Source organism: Myiozetetes cayanensis, unplaced genomic scaffold (assembly GCF_022539395.1).
Source record: "Myiozetetes cayanensis isolate MyiCay16 unplaced genomic scaffold, myiCay2020 scf47, whole genome shotgun sequence".
NCBI classification, from domain to species: Eukaryota; Metazoa; Chordata; class Aves; order Passeriformes; family Tyrannidae; genus Myiozetetes; species Myiozetetes cayanensis.
In genome coordinates this window covers 403805-421162 of record NW_026087709.1, presented here as the reverse complement: position 1 = coordinate 421162, position 17358 = coordinate 403805, and the positions used below count along the sequence as shown (strand labels likewise).

Genomic DNA, 17358 nt, shown 5'->3' with positions numbered 1-17358 from the left:
CAGAGGACTCTCTCAGAGATGCCGCAGTCTGTCCGTCCGTCCCTCCACGGGGGTGCCCGTCCGTCTGTCCGTCCCTACCTGCCCCCAGCGCCACCATCCACCCGCGGGCGCTCCCGGAGCCGTCCCCGCTCCTTCGGGGACGCTGCAGGCGACGACGCTGCTGCTCGTCCACATCCACCAGGGTTCACCTGTCCGTCTGTCCGTGCAGGGTGCCCCGTCCGTCCCTACGTGCCCTCGGTGCCCGTGTCAGGCTCGGACAGGCGCGGCTCGCCCTGCGCCGCGGGCGCCGCCAGGCTCTCTGCCTGCAGCAGGAGGTTGCAGCCGAGGAAGAGGATGGCGAGGGCGACGGTGAGGCCGAGCACCAGCACCACGGCGATCTGGGCAGCCTCACTCAGCCCTGGATCCTCACGGGTGGCGTTCATGGCCCCCTCCTCCTCCTCCTCCTCCCGGGAGCGAGTGCGGCGCCAGCGACAGACGGGGAGGGTTTAAGTGATGTCAGGGCCCGTCTTATCCCCCCCTTCTCCGTGGCCCCCCTCACGCCTGGAGGCGCAGGAGCCCAGTGGATCCCCCCCACCCCAGGGAGGGAGGGAGCAGCTCTGCCCCTCCTTGGTGCAGAGGAGGGGTGCAGGGTCCTGCATGGAGGGAGGGGTCACCCCTGGCCCTCCCTGATGTGTCTGGGGCACAGCTGGGGCTGCCCCACTCAGGGTGTGGGCAGCACTGTCCCCCTGCCCACTGCAGCCCACTGGGGTGCAGTGGGGACCCCCAGCTCAGCTCCATGACATGGGGGACCCCCAGCTCAGCCCCACAGCACTGGGGTATGATGGGGATTCCCCAGTTCAGCCCCACAGTACTGGGGACCCCCAGCTCAGCCTCAACATCTGCTTTCCCCCTCCCATGCCCTGAGCCCCACCAGCCAGGGTGTGACCAGGCTCCACGTGAAAGCAGGAACACTTTATTTTTGGGGCAGTTCCAGCCCCCCAGGGAACAGGGTGACACCATGGGGGGGGTACAGTCGGTGACACGGGACATGGCCAGCACTGGCTGTGTGGCACCCATTGTGCTTCAGAGGGGTGGGGTTCAGGTGTCACCCTGCCCCTCAACACCCTGTGCCAGGCCCCAGCACCCTGTGCCAGGCCCCAGTGCCACGCCAAGCCGGTGCCACACGTGCCCCGAGGACTCACCCCCGTCATCAGCCAGGCCAAAGCCGCCCAGCCGGTTCTCCAGGACGGACAAGACCAAGGAGCAGCAACCCCCAATTACAGGCCAGGCCGAGCCCAGCTCTTCCCAGAGGCTTTCTGCAGGTGCAGAAGGGGATCCAAGCAGAGCCGCTGTCCCCAAGAGGTGCCACCAGGCGGGGTGGCCCTGCCGGGTGACACCAGCCCTACAGCGCCAGCGTGTCCTTGATGAGCCGGCGCATGGTGGTGGTGACAGAGGTGCCCAGGGAGTCCGTGATCTGGTAGGAGATCTTGTACAGGTAGGGCTGCACGTCCTTCAGGCTGGTGTCGAAGACGTTGTCCACCTCGGACTGGGTGGGCATCTTGGGCAGGTACTCGTGGCGGTTCATCACCTCCACGATGTTGATGATCTTCTCGCAGAGCTTCTCGCCCACCTTCTCGCGGCAGATCTGCCGCTCCTGCTCGTTGGCCAGGTTCACCACGTTCACCTTGATGGTCCAGAGCTCCCAGGGGATGCACTCGTCCGAGAAGGGCCACCGAGACTTCTTCTTCTGGTAGAACTCCAGCGAGATCTGCCCCATCCCGTCGCTGCCGGAGCCGCGCAGCGCGTCCTGCGGGGCACAGCGGGGGTCAGGGGGGCAAAACAGGGGCTGACCCAACCCCCCCAGGGCACATCCTGTGGGATTGTACTGAATCACACAACACCCTGAGCTGGGAGGGCTCCATCAAGCTTCGGTCCCCGCACAGGACACCCCAACAATCCCACCCTGCCACTGAGAGCGTTGTCCAAACGCTCCTGGAGCTCCTCCCCTCGAGGTCCTTCCCACTCCCTCCCACCCCTGCCGGGCCCCCCTCACCTTGAACTCCCCCACGGCCTTGCGCAGCGCCCGGTCCAGCTCCTCGGAGGAGACGCGCACGTAGGCGAAGTCGATGAAGTCGCAGTCCACGTCCTGGGTGCCCACGGTGCCGATGGAGTAGGTGCCCTCCTTCTTGTAGTGGAACTTGCCGGTGCTGCGGTGCAGCAGGACGGTGTGGAGCACGGCCAGCATGGCCTCCTCCACCTGCCGCCCCTCCACCGACACCTCCAGCACCTCGGCGCGGCAGTTCATGGCGGGGGCGGCGCCGGGGGGGCCACAGCAGCGGGTGCTGAGGGGGCACAAGGGTGGGGAGGGGATGGGGGGTGTTGGTTGTACCCCCTGTTCGGGTGGCAGCCCCTCCGGAGACCCCCCTGAACCCGCCCCTGGGGACGCTGGTGTTCCTGTGAGTGCCCTCCCCGCCCCACAGGACCCCGGGCATCCCAGTACAAGCCCCCCAGTACCTGTCGTGGTCTGGCCCTGTCCCAGCCCAGGGGGGTGACCCAGCGTGTGCCCTCCCCCCGCCCGCTCCCCCTCAGCCTCCCCCGGAGCGTCCCAGGCTCACCTCGCGCTCGAGGGCCCGGATCCCCTTCAGTCGCCGGGCCTCTCACCCCCTCCGGGGGCCGCGGCCTCCCTCACCCCCGATCCCGGTCCCGATCCCGGCCCGGCCCCGATCCCGGTCCCGATCCCGATCCCAGTCCCGATCCCGATCCCGATCCCGGTCCCGATCCCGGTCCCGATCCCGGTCCCGGTCCCGGTCCCGATCCCGATCCCGATCCCGGTCCCGGTCCCGGTCCCCACTCACCGCCCGGGCCCGACCATCTGACGGCGGAGAGGAGGGAAGTGGATCATCCCATCCGCGCAGGGGGCATCAGGACACACCACGGGAGCCGCGGTGGCTTCTTCCACTGTGACCGCCGTGTTCCCTCATTCTACACCTATTTCCATAAACGTTGTGCCCCTCCAAGTTGCTTTTCCCGCCGCGGAACGTCTGCGGGGCGGAATCGTCGTTCCCGTTCTGCGGATCACCCCCTTCCCGTCTTGGTTTATTCCAAGGCGCCACAGAGCTGCGCCCGCCGCGGCGCAGAGCGGCTCAGCACCTCCACAGCGCCCCCTGGGCTGGAGGTCCCCGCGGCGGGACTGCAGCGGGGCGGGGCGTCCGGTGACCCCCCGTGACCCCCGCGGGGACAACCGGACAACGGGGGGACGTGCGTGGGGACAGGGGACACAGGGGACAACAACACGGGCACAGCAGGGACACGGGGACATAGGGAAAGTGGAGGAACACAGGGACAGATGGACACAAGGGACAATGTGACACAGGGACATGGGGACACAGGGGATGCTGGAAACAGGGATGGGGGGACATGAGAGATATAGGGACAGGATGGATGGATGGATTGATGGATGGACACGAGAGACACGGGGAATGAGGATATGGAGGTCTGGGGCACTGGCTGCCCACACTGCCACGGGACACGTGCCCAGGTGCAAGTGGCAGGAGGTCTGTGGCCATGGCATGTCCCTTGGCACGTGCTGTGGCAAACGTGCCCCGAGGCCACCAGTGTGGCCAGAGCTGGCCATGGGGCTATTTTTACTTGGCCCTGCTGGCACCGTCCCCGTCCTTCCTGCAGCAGCCCCTGCCAAGGGGACGGGGACAAGGTGGGCAGAGGCCAGTCCTGAGCTGTGGGGAGGGGACAGGGAGCTGTGGCACGGCCACTCCTGCAGCCAGAGCAGAGCTGAGCTGTGCCGTGCCCGGTGCCCCCCATGCCCCCTATGTAGGGCTCTCCTGTGCCCCAACCCAACCCCTGCGGCCCTGCCGTGCGTCAGCACTGTCCCCTCTGCAGGGGTGGCAGGGGGGGACAGAGGGACCCTTGTGAGTCACTGTGGGCCCCCCGGCCCTGCTCTCAATGTGGCCCTTGTTCCACACCGGCCCTGAGTGTCCCCATTAACGTTTGCTCCGGGGCCAGGCTGTGCCCAGCAGGAGGAAGGTGACAAGCTGGGGGACACAGCAGCCCCACATGTCCCCCCTCCATGCCCGGGGACCCCCACCCTGTCCCCAGCCCCTGGGATGGGGACCCAAACGCCATCACTGCCCTGCCAGGACCGGCCCTGCCGACAGCCACGTCCCCGGGGACACGAGGGGGGGACACGGTCACGCTTGGCGGTTATTTTGGGGACGATAAATCAGGCGGGCGACAGGTGCGGGGCCGCGGCAGCCGCCGCCGCGGGGTGAGTGACCGTTCAAGGGCAGCGGCGTGGGCAACGTGCGGCTCCGGCACTGCGGCTGTCCCGGCTCCGGAGCCCTGGCTGTGCCCAGCTCCAGGATCCCGGCTGATTCCAGCCCTTGTGCCCTGTCTATCCCCTGCTCTGTCATCTCTGCTGTCCCAGGGCTGTCCCCAGCTGCAGGATCCCAGGGCTATCCCCTGCCCTGTCATCCTGGTTGTCCCTGACTCCAAAATCCCAGCTGTCCCAGCTCCAGCGTTCCTGTTTCTCCCCAGCTCCAGCGCCCCAGCTGCTCCCAGCCCTGCCATCCACGCTGTCCCCAGCTCCAGTGTCCTGGCTTTCTCCAGCTCCGGGGTTCTGTTTTTCCCCAGCTCAGCATCCTGGCTGTCCCCTTGCCCAGCTGTCCCCAGCCCCTGCTGTCCTCACCCCAGCATTCCTGGCTGTCCCCAGCCCCGTCACTCTGTCCCCCCTTCCCGAGTCCCCGAAATATTCACCAGAGCCAACATTTCCGGGAGACACGCAGGACAAAAGGCCCCTCTCAGAGCTCTCAGTGTACGTACAAGTTTATATACAGAAAATGGCCAAAAAGGGGGAAAACCCAGAAAAATATATATAAAGGGGAGGGGGCAGAGGCTGGGGGGTCGAAGCCCCCCCCGCCCACGCCCCCTGCTCTGTACAGGACCCGGTGGGCGCTATTTACATCGGGGTGTTTTTACAGGGGGAGGGGGCACCGCGCCGGCGATGCCCCCAGGGGGCTGACGGCACTGGGGCGCCGTGAAGGCACATGGGGGACCCCCGAGGGTGTCCCCAGGGGGACTCAGGCATCCGAGGGGGGACCCAGACATCCCGGGAGTAATCGGGGGGAGGGTCCCAGGCATTCTGGAGTGATCCAGGGGCGGTCCCAAAGCATCCTGGGGGTGATCCAGGGGTACACAGGGGATGTCCCGGGCACCCCACGGGTGACCCAGCGGTGTCCAGGGGGGTCCCAGACATCCCTGCACTGAACCAGGGCTGCTCGTGGGGAGGTCCCAGATGTCCCCAGGGGAGGCCAGGGCCGGTGGCAGCCGCCCGCTGGGGGCTCAGAAGGGCAGCGTGTCCATGAAGATCTTGTCGACGATGGGCGGCGGCGGCACCAGGTCCTCCAGCTTGAGGTAGAAGATGCGCTGGAGGCCCTGGGTGCAGAGGCTGCGCAGCTCCGGCAGCTTCCCCAGGAGCTTGGAGAGGCAGCCGGGCCGCCCCGGCTCGGCTCCCGCCGCTGCCACGTGGTCCTTGAGGCAGCTCACGATGCGGTTCTGCAGCTCCTCCACCCGCTTGGGCTCCTTCAGCCCGTGCCGGTCTGGGGGGCACAGGGGGCGTGAGGTTGGGGTGGGACCGCAGGGTGGCAATGGGGACGGCAGTGGGGTTGGGGTGACGCCTCAGGGTGAGGATGGGGACGGCAGTGGGGTTGGGGTGACGCCTCAGGGTGGGGATGGGGACGGTGGTGGGGCTGGGAGCGGGCAGGGGGGTCTCACCTGTGATGATGACGAGGGCGGCGAGGCAGGAGAAGGAGGGGACGTCGACGCTCATGCGGTGCAGGCTCTGGGAGAACTCCAGGATGGCGTCGATCCACTCCCCGAAGCCACGCACGCACTGCTGCCGGTGCAGCACCACCCCGTTGCAGAAGATGAGTTTCCCTTCCTCTGGCTTCGAGCTGCCGGTGCAAAACCAGGTGTCACCCCCCCGGCACACCCTGGGCTCCCCCTGCTCTGCCCTGTGCAGCCCCGGGGCTCACCGGTACGCCAGGCGCAGGATGAAGAGCTCCAGGAAGGCCGACTCCAGCAGCAGGTCCTGGTCCTCCTTGGGCAGCTCGGCGAACCCCTGGATCTTCTCGGCCCACTTGCGGATGACGTCCATGGAGCCGGTGAGCAGGTCATAGAACTGCTGCACGTCCACCGAGTCCTCCTTCTCGAACGGGCACGGCGCCGACTCCTGGAACTGGGATGGGAATGGGGTCAGGATCTGGGATGATTCAGCATGGGGACAGGTCAGGAACTGGGATGGACGGGTTAGGATCTGTCCCCAGCCTCAGCAGGGCCCCAGGGTGGCACCGGCCTTACCTTGGAGTAGTCGAGCTTGGTGGCGCTGGGGATGGAGTCGATGTGTGCCCGCACCAGGGAGGTCATGAGGCTGACGGGGGACGCGTCCGGTGGCTGTTTGGGCTTGGAGGGGAGACGGCCCCGCCGCCCCTTCAGGCTGTCAGTCCGGACCACTGCAGAGAGGGACATGCCATGAGGGTGTCTGCCGTCAGCACAGGCTGTGGAGCAGGAATCCCCCGCTCCCGCTGGGACACCCCGCCCTGGACGGGACCCCTGTACCTTCTTTGACCATGCCGACGGCCAGGCACTTCTGGAAGCGGCAGAACTGGCAGCGGTTCCTGCGCCGCTTGTCCACGGGACAATCCTTGTTGGCCAGGCAGATGTACTTGGCGTTCTTCTGCACCGTGCGCTGCGGGCGGGGAAGGAGCGGCCGAGCTCAGCCCGGGGCGCCGAGCTCCGAACAAAAGCCCTTCTGTCCTCCCCTGCCTCCCGCTCCAGCCCCGGCATCCGGCTCCGCGTCCGTGGGGAGGGCTCGGGGCCTCCCCCTCCCCGGGGTACCCCGCGGCATCCTCCCGCTGCCGCAAAGCATTGTGGGAGCATCCCGGCGGGGTGGGGCGGGGTGCGGGGGTCCCCCCTCACCTTGAAGAAGCCCTTGCAGCCCTCGCAGGTGCGGACGCCGTAGTGCTGGCAGGACGCGTTGTCCCCGCACACGGCGCAGCGACCCTCGCCCGCGCCGGGGCTGCGCACCTTGGTGGGCGCCAGCGCCGGCCCCTCCAGCAGCGGCGAGGTGGGGGCCAGGGGCAGCCCCGCGAAGCCCCCGGGGGGGCCCTGGGTCGGGGGGAAGGAGTCTGTGTCCAGTAGCCGCGGGTCCACGCGGGGCGAGGGGCCCGGCTGCCCCTTCAGGGTCCCGGGAGACCCGGCGGGGCTGGGGGCCGGGGGGCCGAAGGCGAAGAAGGGGGGCTGCGACCCCCCGCCCTTGGCCGCCTCAGCCCAGGGCTGCCCGCCCTCGTAGTTCGGCAGCGGCGAGAACGCCCCGAAGGAGCCGTCCCAGCCCGGGGCCTGCTGGAAGCCCGGCGTGGCAGGTGAGGGGACGGAGCAGGGGCTCCCGTAGCAGTCCGAGCCGCTGGAGGAGAGGGTCTCGTCTGGCTGCCCCCCGAAGGTGCTGGGATAGCAGCCGTACACCTGGAAGTCCTCCAGCTTGAAGGTGGCGGTGGTGGCTGCACCGGACTGGCCGCTGGCCGGCAGCTGGTACAGGAAGGCGTCGAACTCGCCGGCGTAGCCCTCCATGAAGGTGCTGAAGCTGGGCAGGGCAGGGGCGGCCGCCAGGTCGGCTCCGGCCACTTCCATGGGGAAGCGGCCGCCCTCGGGGCTGAGCAGCTCGGCCGGGCAGCGCTCGCAGGGGCCGTACTGGGCCTGGATGCAGGGCATCTCTGTGGGGAGAGAGGGCCGTCAGCGGGGACCCCACCATCACCCTGGGCAGAGCACAGGAATGGGGTGAGAACCACTGGAACTTCCCCAGGATCTCCCCCAGGCCAGAACCGGGCCCCTGGGGCTGCTGGCTGTCCGGTGGCCTCCACCCCTGTCCCCGGGAAAGGTCACGGCACAGCCAATGGGCGCAAAGGACATTCCCAAAAACGTTGGCTTAGCGAAGTCCCCGAAAGGGAAGGAGGGAGGAATGTGGCCAGCGGGTCCCCAAGCCCCAGGGCTGGCCAGGGGAAGCCAGAGCTGGGGCTGAACCAGATTTTGAGGATCCCACTTCCCTCGCAAGCCATTTTGGGGCCTTGCGGTAAGAGCGGTGCAGGCAGAGGCCCCAGGTGTGGGGGGAGAGGAGCCCACCCTCTGTCCCCGCAGTCCCCGGTGCTGCACGTGGATCCAGCACCGTGTGAGACAAGCAGAGTCCTGTGTCCAGCTGAAAGCCAAGCCAGAAGTGACCCCGATGGCAAGACGATAATGTAATTCATCTCCCAGACCTTTAAAGGTCACGCTGCGCTGGCCCCCGGCCGCAGCCCCGGCACGGCCCCGCTGCCAGAGCTCCCGCCGGCCCCCGGCTTCCCCCGGCCAAATCTGGGCAGCTCTCGCCGGCGCCCAGAAAGCCGATACCCGCCGGGAGCCAGGTTTAAAAATACCCAGCGTGGGTCCAGCCCTGGCACCCACGGCGTGGCACCGGCCCCACTCCCAGTGTCCCAGTGGGGTTTGTGCCCGTCCAGCTGGGCTCAGAGGGTGAGTTCGGTGGGGACGGTGACCCCCCTTGAATGCACACGAGGGGACCTGAGGCCACGCTGGGGACACGACCCCTGGGGACACTGGCTCTTTGCCGTGCCTGCATGCAAATCCTGGCAGATGCAAAGCCCCGACCCTTCCCGTGGCCCTGGTTATTCAAACACTTTTCCCCTTTCCTGGGTGCTGGTGGCGTTTGGGGTCCCCTCTGCCGTGACCTCCCCAGGGACCGGGCACAGATTCCTGCAGCAGCCCCCGCGCTGCCCACGGCCGGGCACTAATTGCAGATTCCTCATTTGGGAGTGCAGGCAGCTGCCCGTGCCCAGCCCGGAGGCTGCTGCCTGCACGGGCGGGTGGCAGCCGCTGGCACCGAGCCCCGGGAGGGCGAGAGCAGCCGGTGGCACCGGGGGCGGGTAACGCTGCCCACAGCCCTGCCGGCACCTGCTGCCCAGCCTCGCCGGAGCGGCCGCTGCCAGGTCTGCGTGGGCAGCGGGGGGTTTGCCTGCAGGGGGCTTGCCTGAACATCCCCACCAGCGCTGCCAGGTCCTGATGCTGCCTGCACATCCCTGCTTGCACTGCCAGGTCCCTGGTGCTGCCCACACGCTGCTCCTGCCCGGTCCTACCCACTCTGCTCTGGGATCCCAGGGTGATGCCCGGTACGGGGTGATTGTGCCCCCCGCAGCCCCCAGAGCCGCGGGTCTCCTGGCTGCAACTGGACCCGGTTTTGGGTGCCAGGATGAGGGATCCGATCCGGTACCCCATAGCCCAAGAAACTCCTCCAGATCCTGCGCGGCTCCTCACAAAGGAGCGGTGTCAGGCTTGGATCGGGACCCCCAGGACCGGGACCCCTCTCTCTGCCGGGTCCTGCCGGATGCGCATCCCCCTGGCTGCTCCCGGTGCCGCCGGGACTCCCGCTCCAGTTCTCTGCCCGACTCGGTTCCCTCCCGGTGCCATCGGATACCCCCGAGGGTCAGCCCCGTGCGGAGCACACCGCCCGGTCCCTTCCACCGGGATCCCCGACACTCCCCGGTAGCACTGGGAGTTCCCTCCGCTGTGTCCTTCGGACACGCGAGCCCCGGTTCCCCCCGGTGCTACTCGACCCCATGCACCTTGCAGGACGTCCCACGCCCTGAGCCCCCGGTGCCACGGATGCCGACCTGACCCCCGGTGCCACGGGATGCCTGACCTGATCCTCCGGTGCCACCCGGGACGCTCGACTCGGATCCCCCCGGTGCCACCTGGGACACACGGTCCTCCTCATCCCGATGCCACCGGGACACCCGACCCCATGCACCTCTCGGTGCGCTCCCCTCCGCCCCCGCTGCCCGCGGGACCCCCCGCCCACGGTGCCTCCCCGCCCGGTGCCCGCATCCCGGTGCCGCCCGTACCCGGGTGCCGGCGCGGTGGCGCTCCGGTCCCCGCTCCTGCCGCCGCCGCTCCGCGGGCTCCGCCGGGCTCCGGCCCCGCCACTACTTTCTCTTAAGCGCTCGGTGACGCGCGGGGCGGTGCGGGGCCGGTGACGCACGGGGGGGGCGGCCCCGGCGGGGGCGCGGCCGTGACGCACGCGGGGTTCCATTGACGCACCCGCGGCCCCGGCTAAAAATACCCCCGCGGCCCCGGCTAAAAATAGCGCGGGCGCCCCTCGCCCCCCCCCCACATCCCCCCTCCGGGGCTCCCGGGGCCGCCGGCGGGGGGAGGGAGGCCCCGGTGTCGGGGGTATCCCCGGTGCCCCCAGCGCCGGTGCCCTTTCGGTGTCCCCGCGGCTGACATCCCCGGTGTCTCCATCCCCGGTGCCCCCTCGGTGCCGGTATTTCCGGTGTCCCCTCGTTGCTGGTACCCCGGTGCCCCCGTCCCCGGTGCCCCTTCGGTGCCGGTATCTCCGGTGCCGTTCTCCCCGGTGCCCCCCGGTGCCACTCCCCTGTGCTCTCCCGTACCCCCGGTGCCGTTATGCCCGGTGCCCATCTGAGCCGGTATCTCCGGTGCTCAGCGGCGCCGGTACCCCCGGTCTCCTCCCGCTCGGTGCCCGGGTGCGGGGAGGGTGACGCGGGGTCCCGCCCCCGCCCGGTCCCCGCGGGGAGCCCCTGGCCGGGCCGATGGAAAGAGCGGCGGCTTCTGGCGGGCGCCGGCGCCGGGAACAGCGCCCGCGGGCTGGAAAGATGAGCTCAGCCCGTGCGGGGCCGGGCCGGGCCCGCGGGAGGACGAGGGGTGGGCGGAAGGGACCCAGTAACCCCAGTACCCCCGGTACCATCCCGGTATCTCCCCACCTGGTACCCTCCGGTACCGCGCCGGTACCCCCCGAGCCCTCCGGTACCAACCCCCTTCCCGTACCCTCCGGTGTCCCCCTCGCGGCAGCCCCGTTAGTGAGGGGTCGACAGAATCCGGGGTTGGCAGCCCCGTTAGTGCCCCCTGTTAGTGCCCCCTGCAGCGGCAGAGCCCCTGGCACGGTCCCACCGTGCCGGGCACCGGTCCATCTCCCGGGGTCGGGACGGCCCTACCGGGACCCTCCCCGGCTTCAGGGGACCCCCCGGCCCCGCGAGGAGCTGTGAGGGGCAGAGCCCGGCACCGGAGGGGCCCGGAGGGGGCCCGGGGGTAGTGGAGGTGGCTGCTCGGGGTCGGGCGCCTTCGCTGCCTCCTCTCGCTGCCCGTTACCTCGTTCCGGCCCCGGGCCCCGCTGTCGCCTGCCCCCGACGGGGCTCCGTGACATCACACCTGCCCGCTGACGTCACACCTGCCCGCTGACGCCTCGGGGATCCCGCGGCACCAGCAAGGCCTCCCCCGCGGGGATCCCCCGGGCCCGGGGACACCCGCCAGGGTCCCTGAACCCTGAGAGCTGCACAGCCGGTACCGGGACTGCAGCCGGTGCCAACCCGGGGCCACGGCCAGGAGCCCCCGGGACGGGGTCAGGCTGGGGGACATCGACCTGTTGGGGGTCCCAAAGTCACTAGGGGCACGGAGAGTGGCGGCTGCAGCCCCCCGCACCCCCCGCTCAGCAGTGGCGTTGCGGGAGGCAGAACGTTGACACCGGCAGCCCCCGCACCCGGGATTAGCTGTACCCCGGGAGAGGCCGCGGGGACCGGGATGGCTCCGGGGAAGGAAACCCGAGCCAAGCCACCCTGGCAAGGCCACGGAGTTGCAGGGGAGGACCCTGGCTCGCACCGGTCCTGGGGTGCCGGCTCCATCCCGACACCCAGGTGGGCACACAGAGACGCGGTGGTCACCAGCCAGCCCTTTCCGAGCCCCAGCGTGGGGATCGGGGCTCTCAGGGTGCCCACGGCCGGGCAGTGATTACCGGGTGCCCACGGCCGGCGCTGGCTCCCTGCCCCGGGCCTATATTTGTCAGTAATGACAGGCTGCTCCGGGGCGTTCCCGGTCCGTACCCCGCAGCCTCAGCCCCCCGTGCCTGCCCAGCTCAGCCAGTGCCACGCGTGACCCTGGTGTCCCACTGCCACCTGCCCATTCCTGGGCACGCGCAGCCCCAGGTCCGGGCTATAAAAAGCTCGGCGTGGGGTGGCAGCTGCGAGGGGGGGGTCCCGTGATGGCCGTGACAGGGACGGGGTGCTCCAGCCCTGGCACTGTGTGGGAGAACGCCGTGAGCCGGGGCTGCCGGAGCCAGACCATAAATGTCCAAGCACGGAGCTTGTCCTGGAACAGGGACAAGGCAGGAGAGTGGCGGGGAGCCAGCTGGGCCCCCCACTCCACGGCACACACGTGTGCACACACGGCTCCCATGTGCACCTGCAGCCTTGGGGGTCTCACCCCCCAGATCTCCAGCAGATCCCCCTGGGATCCTGGGGGCTGGGCCTGAGCCATGGGACACTCGAGGAGCTCAGAACTGGGGCTTCCCAGGGCTCCCCACACATGTAGTGACCCAGCCAGAGGGGAAACTGAGGCACAGAGGGCTGGGGGCTCTCGGTGCTCCCTGGAGGGTTCGGGAATCCTGGAGCAGGGGAATCCCCTGCGAAGGAATCCTCGTGCAGTGCAGGCCCTGTGCACTTGCAGGGAGGGGTTCTGTGTCCCCCACTTCCTCTGGATGCTGCTTCAGTGGGATGGGGGGAAACTGAGGTAGGGCCCAGGGGGGACTCCAGTGCCCGTCCCGTGTGGGCACCCCGTCCCCCTTGGGCGGAAGGGCTCGGGGTGGGACCCGCTTCCCGCCGGCTGCCGGAGGAAACAGGGCAGGAAGGGCCTGGCTGGGGCCCCGCAGTGCCGGGACGTGGCCCACGGCACCGGGGGCTGCGGCGGGTGGGGGGACACGGGGGGTCCTTGGGAGCCCACACAGGTCGAAGGTGACATCAGTTGGTCACCCCAAGGCCGCCCCACCCAGAGTCCAACGGCAAAGGGAGCAGCGTGGGGACTGAGGGGGGGTTGCAGCCTGGTGGGCTCCCCTGTGGGACACAACCCCCCCAGCCAGCCCACCCCGCTCCCCACGGGGCTCTGTGCCCCCCCAGTCACAGCCACAGGTCGCTGCAAAACATCTCTGTATTGGCGAGCGCTGGCGCGGTACAACAGCCCTGGGGGGGGCGGGGGCAGAGCCCCCAGAGCCCCCCAAACCTGGGGGATGCAGGGTCCCCCCAGTGCCCACAATGGGGAGGGCACCGATTCCTGAGAGCAGCAACGGCTTCGTGAGCCATTTCGGGAGGATCCCCACGTCCGTTCCTCGGTGTCACGTCTGTCCCTCGCTGGCAGGACCCCCACGGCCCTGCGGGGTCCAAACCGGGACCCCTGGGGCCAACCCAAACCTCCTTTCCCCGGCTGCGGGGGGAAGAATCCCCTCGGAATAAATAAATAAATAGTCCTGGGGGTTGGGGCCCCTGGCTAGAGATGACTCTCCTCCTCCTCCAGCGCCCGGTTCAGTCCCGGGATGAACTTGAGCAGCCGCCGGCGGAAGCTGCTGTGTCGGCCCTTGCGGGGGGCGGCCGCCCCCTCCGCGGGGTCCCCGGCCCGGGCCCAAAGTCGCCCCGCGGCCCCCACGCCCCCCGCACACTTGAGGCTGGCGCTGCGGGCCAGGGTGGGCCGGGGGCGTGGCGGGGGGGGCGCGGGACCCCCGCTGTCCCCATCCTTGTCCTTGTGCCCATCCTTGTCCCCGTCCAGCGAGTCGGTGGAGGCGAAGACGCAGGTCTGGTACAGGGAGTCGTCGCTGCCGCTGGCGCGGGGGGAGCCCCCCGGCAGCCCCCCCTCCCCCTGCAGGCACCAGCGGATGGACTCCAGCGTGTCGTAGATGCTGGGATCCTTGGCCACCACACCTGACGGGGGACACACACAGGAGGGGTGTCAGGGGGGCCAAGGGGGTGCCCCAAAGCCCCCCCCTACCCCGGCCCCCACTCACCCCGCACCAGCCGCTGCTCCTGCACCATCAGCGAGCGATACTCGCCCCACTTCTCATAGAGCGTTTGCTGTGGGAAGGATGTTGGGGGTGAGGACCCTGCTGGGGGGATCCCCAAACCCCCTGAGTGCCCCAGCTCTCACCTTCAGGTACTGCAGCCGGGCTTCCAGCTCTGCCCTCCGGATGGACGTCCCATAGAGCGTGTCGAGCCTGTGGGACAGCAGCCATCAGTGGGGAGGGGGGCTGGGGCCCCTCGGGACCCCCCTGCACCCCCCCAGCTCACCGGAGCACATTGCCCGAGCTCTTGATGATCTCCACGATCTCCCGGTGCCGGACGCCCTCCACGTTCAGCCCGTTCACCCCCGTGATGGTGTCCCCTAGAGCGGGGGGTGAGTGGGTGGGCTCAGGGCGGAGGGTCCCCACTGCCGGGGTCCCCCCGGCCCCCCCGGGGTGTGCTCACCAGCCTTGAGCCCCGCGGCCTCGGCCGGGCTCCCGCCGTGCACCCGGCACACGAAGGTGAACATCTCCACGCTGTTCCTGTCCTGGTGGTGCAGCCCGTAGGTCTGGAACGGGGGGGCTGGTGAGGGACCCTCCCTAGAACCCCCACAAGCCCCAGTACCCCCAGCAGCAGCCAGTGCAGTGTTGAATTGCTGCTGGGTGATGGGGGGCAGCCCCCCAGCCCCGGGGAGGGGGGTCTTGCCCTGATGGTTGAGCCCCAGCGGGGCCCCCCCTGGCTCCCCCTGCGGGCACGGCCAGGGGAGCTTCGGTAACACTGCTAAAAATAACCCCTGGCTCAGAGACAACTTAAAAATACCCTCGATGCAAAGCAAGGTGCGGGCTGGAAGGGTGGGGAGCGGGGCATGGCACGGCTGAGCACGGCACAGCTCAGCTCAGCTCAGCTCAGCTCAGCACCCACCTGGATCTCGAAGCCGAAAGACTCCTCCGCCTTCTTCTCCAGGGTCACCACCCTCCTGGGGGACAGGGGGATCAGGGACAAGGCAGAGCCACTGGCAACCCCCAACCCACCTGCACAGACCTTGGGCCCTTCTCAAAACGCTGCTCTGGGAACCACAAGGACAGGACCCCTCCCCTTCCCCTGGGTGAGACCCCCCAGTTGGCCTGTCTAGTACCAGGCAGGGTCCCCACAGGGTTTGGGGATGTCAGGGCCCTCCAGGGAGTGTGACCCCATCACTGTTCTCAGGTTCCCCCATAAAATCTCCCCCATTTCCAGTCTTCCTGGGGTGTCCCGAGGGGAACAGCGTCCCAGGGATCCCAGGCCCACCCCTGTGTCCCCCGTCCCTACCTGTGTTCCTCCGGGGACTGGCTCGGGGATGCCCACCTGAACCCCGTGTCCTGTGGCAGAGGAAGAGCCATCAGTGGGGGACACCCCGGGGACAAATTCCCCCCGCCACCCCCTCCAGGGACAACCAAAACGGGGTGTCCCACCGGGGCAGCACCAAACCCCCGGGGAACACCGTGCCAAGCCGGCACCGAACCAGCCCCCGGGAGCCCCCCCAGCCCCGTGGCCCCCCCGGCTGGGTGGGCATAACGGGGCTTTGATCGGTGCTCAAAGGCACCCTCAGAGCTGCCCCGCGCTCGCCCCACGCTTTGACGTCAACCGCGCCGCGCCCACCCCACGCCGTGCTCGGGGGGGGCCCCGGCACAGAGGGGGCCCTGTTGTGGTCACAAAGTCGGTTTTTTCATGCAAAATTCCCCCCCCTCCCGGCCCGGACAATGTCCCTGTTGTGGCAGGCGCGGAGGCGTGGGCGGGCGGAGGGGCCGGCCGGGCACGGCAGGACCCTCGCCGCGGGGCAGGAGGTGACAGGGCTGTCCCCAAATGCCCCTCCGCGGCCCGGTGCGAGCGGCGTCACCGCGAGCTGCGCCTCGACGGTGGCACGTGGAGCGTCTTGGTGGCACCGGTTCCCTCCGCGCCGTGCCACGTGGGTGCCACCGGCCCCGCAGGTGTCACCGGGCGGTGGCGGGGCCGTCCCCGAACGCATCCGGGGGGGGCGTTTTAAGTGCGAAACCACCCGGATCGGGTGCTTTTGTCACAGGGAAAGTTGCCGCCCGTCACTTCGGGCCCCACGTCACGGCAGTGAGGGGAAGGTGACGTGGGACGTCCCAGACCCCTCGGGGACGTCTCCGGTGGTGGCCTTGGCCGGTGAGTGGGAGCCAGGCCACCGCGCGTGAGCCGGGCCGTGCCAGCGCGGCCGCGAGGCCACTTCTGCTCCGGATGTCGGCTCCGCTCTCGCTTCCCCACCACGCTCAGGAAGCGCCGCGGGGCCCGGGGGGAGCGTCGGGGCGGTGACAGTCCCAGCGCCACCGCAAGAGGTTTTTCCAGGGGCGAGCGGGCAGAGGGCCCCGTGTCCAACCAAACCAGACGTGGGGTACCCTGTGCCCTGTCCCCCCATCCTCCCCAAAGCAGAGCCGGGGGACCCTGTGCCCTGTCCCCCCCCTGCCCTCCCCGTGCAGCAGAGCCCAGGGGGGCTGTGGGGACACGCCTGCCCCGGTGACAGGGCCACGTACACCAACCAGGGTGGGGGCCTGGCCCTGCGCCCCGAAAACTGCAAGGCAGGACATGGGGAGGGAGCAGGACAGGACGAGGGGCGTGGGGGGCAGCTGTGGAACAGGGAAGATGTCGGAGAGTAACGTGGGGAGGGACCTGGACAGGACGTGGGGCTTGGGGAGGACACTGGGGTGGGGGCACAGGGACAATACCGGGGCCAGGACATGGGGAGGATCCGGGACAGGATGTGACGCCTTGGGGGACAACACTGGAGCGGGATGGGGACACTGGGAAGATGCTGGAGCACGACGGGTCCGGGGTGAGGAGATGCTGGGGCAGGGCAAGAAGCTGGGGGCGGTCACCGGGGCAGGACCGGGACACCGGGGAGGGACGGGGACACGGAGCAAAGCTTTGGGGGCTCCCGGGGAAGAATGGGGGGGACCTCGGGGCAGGACAAGAGCCCAGGAGAAGACGCTGGAGCAGCCCCGCCGGAGCAGCGACCTCGAGGGACGGGGACACCGCGCACCCCCTGCTCCCCTCCCCGGCCCTTTCCCGCTCGCGGTGCCCGTTCCCGCACCGGTCCCGGTGCACAAGCGGGGGGCACCGGGACGGTTCCCCCGCCGCCCTACCTTGCGCACGCGGGGCAGGGTCCCGCCGGCCGCCGCCAGCGCCCGGTACAGCTCGGCGGGGCCGGGGCTCTCCGGGGCCGCCGCCGCCGCCACCGCATCGTCCTTCGGCCGGAGCCGCCGCCGCCGCCGCCGCAGGGTCATGGCCGGGCCGGGCCGCCCCGAGTGCCGCTATATGGGCCCGGCGGGCGGGGACAGCGCGGGACGCGCCCGTGTTCGGGGCAAAACACGCCCCTTGGTGGCTTAAACCGCGCCCATTTGCCGATGAGCCTCGCCTCGGCGAGGGAAGCCCGGCCCCCTGTCCGGCGTCGCCCCCGCCCCGGGTCCTGCGTGGGGACCATGTGGAGGGTCCGGAGGGT

At 69.7% G+C, this 17358-nt stretch overlaps 3 protein-coding genes across 3 annotated transcripts; all 3 read right to left on the bottom strand.

Annotated features, from left to right (window-relative positions):
- Positions 1-930: 930 nt before the first annotated feature.
- Positions 931-2873, bottom strand: ATG101 (autophagy related 101). Its single transcript, XM_050331016.1, has 3 exons — positions 2835-2873; positions 2033-2321; positions 931-1786 (listed from the first exon to the last, which is right to left on the bottom strand). The coding sequence occupies exons 1-3, from the start codon at positions 2849-2851 to the stop codon at positions 1382-1384; spliced, it is 711 nt and encodes a 236-aa protein (XP_050186973.1). The 5' UTR covers positions 2852-2873; the 3' UTR covers positions 931-1381.
- A 1927-nt stretch (positions 2874-4800) lies between these two features.
- On the bottom strand, positions 4801-10007 carry NR4A1 (nuclear receptor subfamily 4 group A member 1). The gene is made up of 7 exons (XM_050331015.1): positions 9936-10007; positions 6970-7760; positions 6610-6739; positions 6352-6503; positions 6027-6229; positions 5767-5945; positions 4801-5591 (listed from the first exon to the last, which is right to left on the bottom strand). The coding sequence occupies exons 2-7, from the start codon at positions 7756-7758 to the stop codon at positions 5335-5337; spliced, it is 1710 nt and encodes a 569-aa protein (XP_050186972.1). The 5' UTR covers positions 7759-7760; positions 9936-10007; the 3' UTR covers positions 4801-5334.
- A 2998-nt stretch (positions 10008-13005) lies between these two features.
- TAMALIN (trafficking regulator and scaffold protein tamalin) lies at positions 13006-17143 on the bottom strand. Its single transcript, XM_050331014.1, has 8 exons — positions 17003-17143; positions 15171-15220; positions 14784-14838; positions 14328-14430; positions 14151-14244; positions 14011-14077; positions 13871-13937; positions 13006-13787 (listed from the first exon to the last, which is right to left on the bottom strand). Exons 1-8 carry the CDS (start codon positions 17141-17143, stop codon positions 13360-13362), a joined length of 1005 nt encoding a protein of 334 aa, XP_050186971.1. The 3' UTR covers positions 13006-13359.
- Between the last annotated feature and the right edge of the window lie 215 nt (positions 17144-17358).

Bases quoted from the DNA above. Each gene is read 5' to 3' on its own strand.
- NR4A1 (XM_050331015.1), bottom strand. From the start codon at position 7,758: ATGCCCTGCATCCAGGCCCAGTACGGCCCCTGCGAGCGCTGCCCGGCC. The intron at 5,946-6,026 runs GTGAGCCCCGGG...TTGCACCGGCAG, and splicing joins ATCCTGCGCCTGGCGTACCG to CTCGAAGCCAGAGGAAGGGA. The intron at 5,592-5,766 runs GTGAGACCCCCC...TGTGCCCCCCAG, and splicing joins CGCCCTCGTCATCATCACAG to ACCGGCACGGGCTGAAGGAG.
- TAMALIN (XM_050331014.1), bottom strand. From the start codon at position 17,143: ATGACCCTGCGGCGGCGGCGGCGGCGGCTCCGGCCGAAGGACGATGCG. The intron at 14,078-14,150 runs GTGAGCTGGGGG...GCTGTCCCACAG, and splicing joins AGCTCGGGCAATGTGCTCCG to GCTCGACACGCTCTATGGGA. The intron at 13,938-14,010 runs GTGAGAGCTGGG...TCCTTCCCACAG, and splicing joins CCCGGCTGCAGTACCTGAAG to CAAACGCTCTATGAGAAGTG.
- ATG101 (XM_050331016.1), bottom strand. The intron at 1,787-2,032 runs GTGAGGGGGGCC...TGTGCCCCGCAG, and splicing joins AGGCCGTGGGGGAGTTCAAG to GACGCGCTGCGCGGCTCCGG.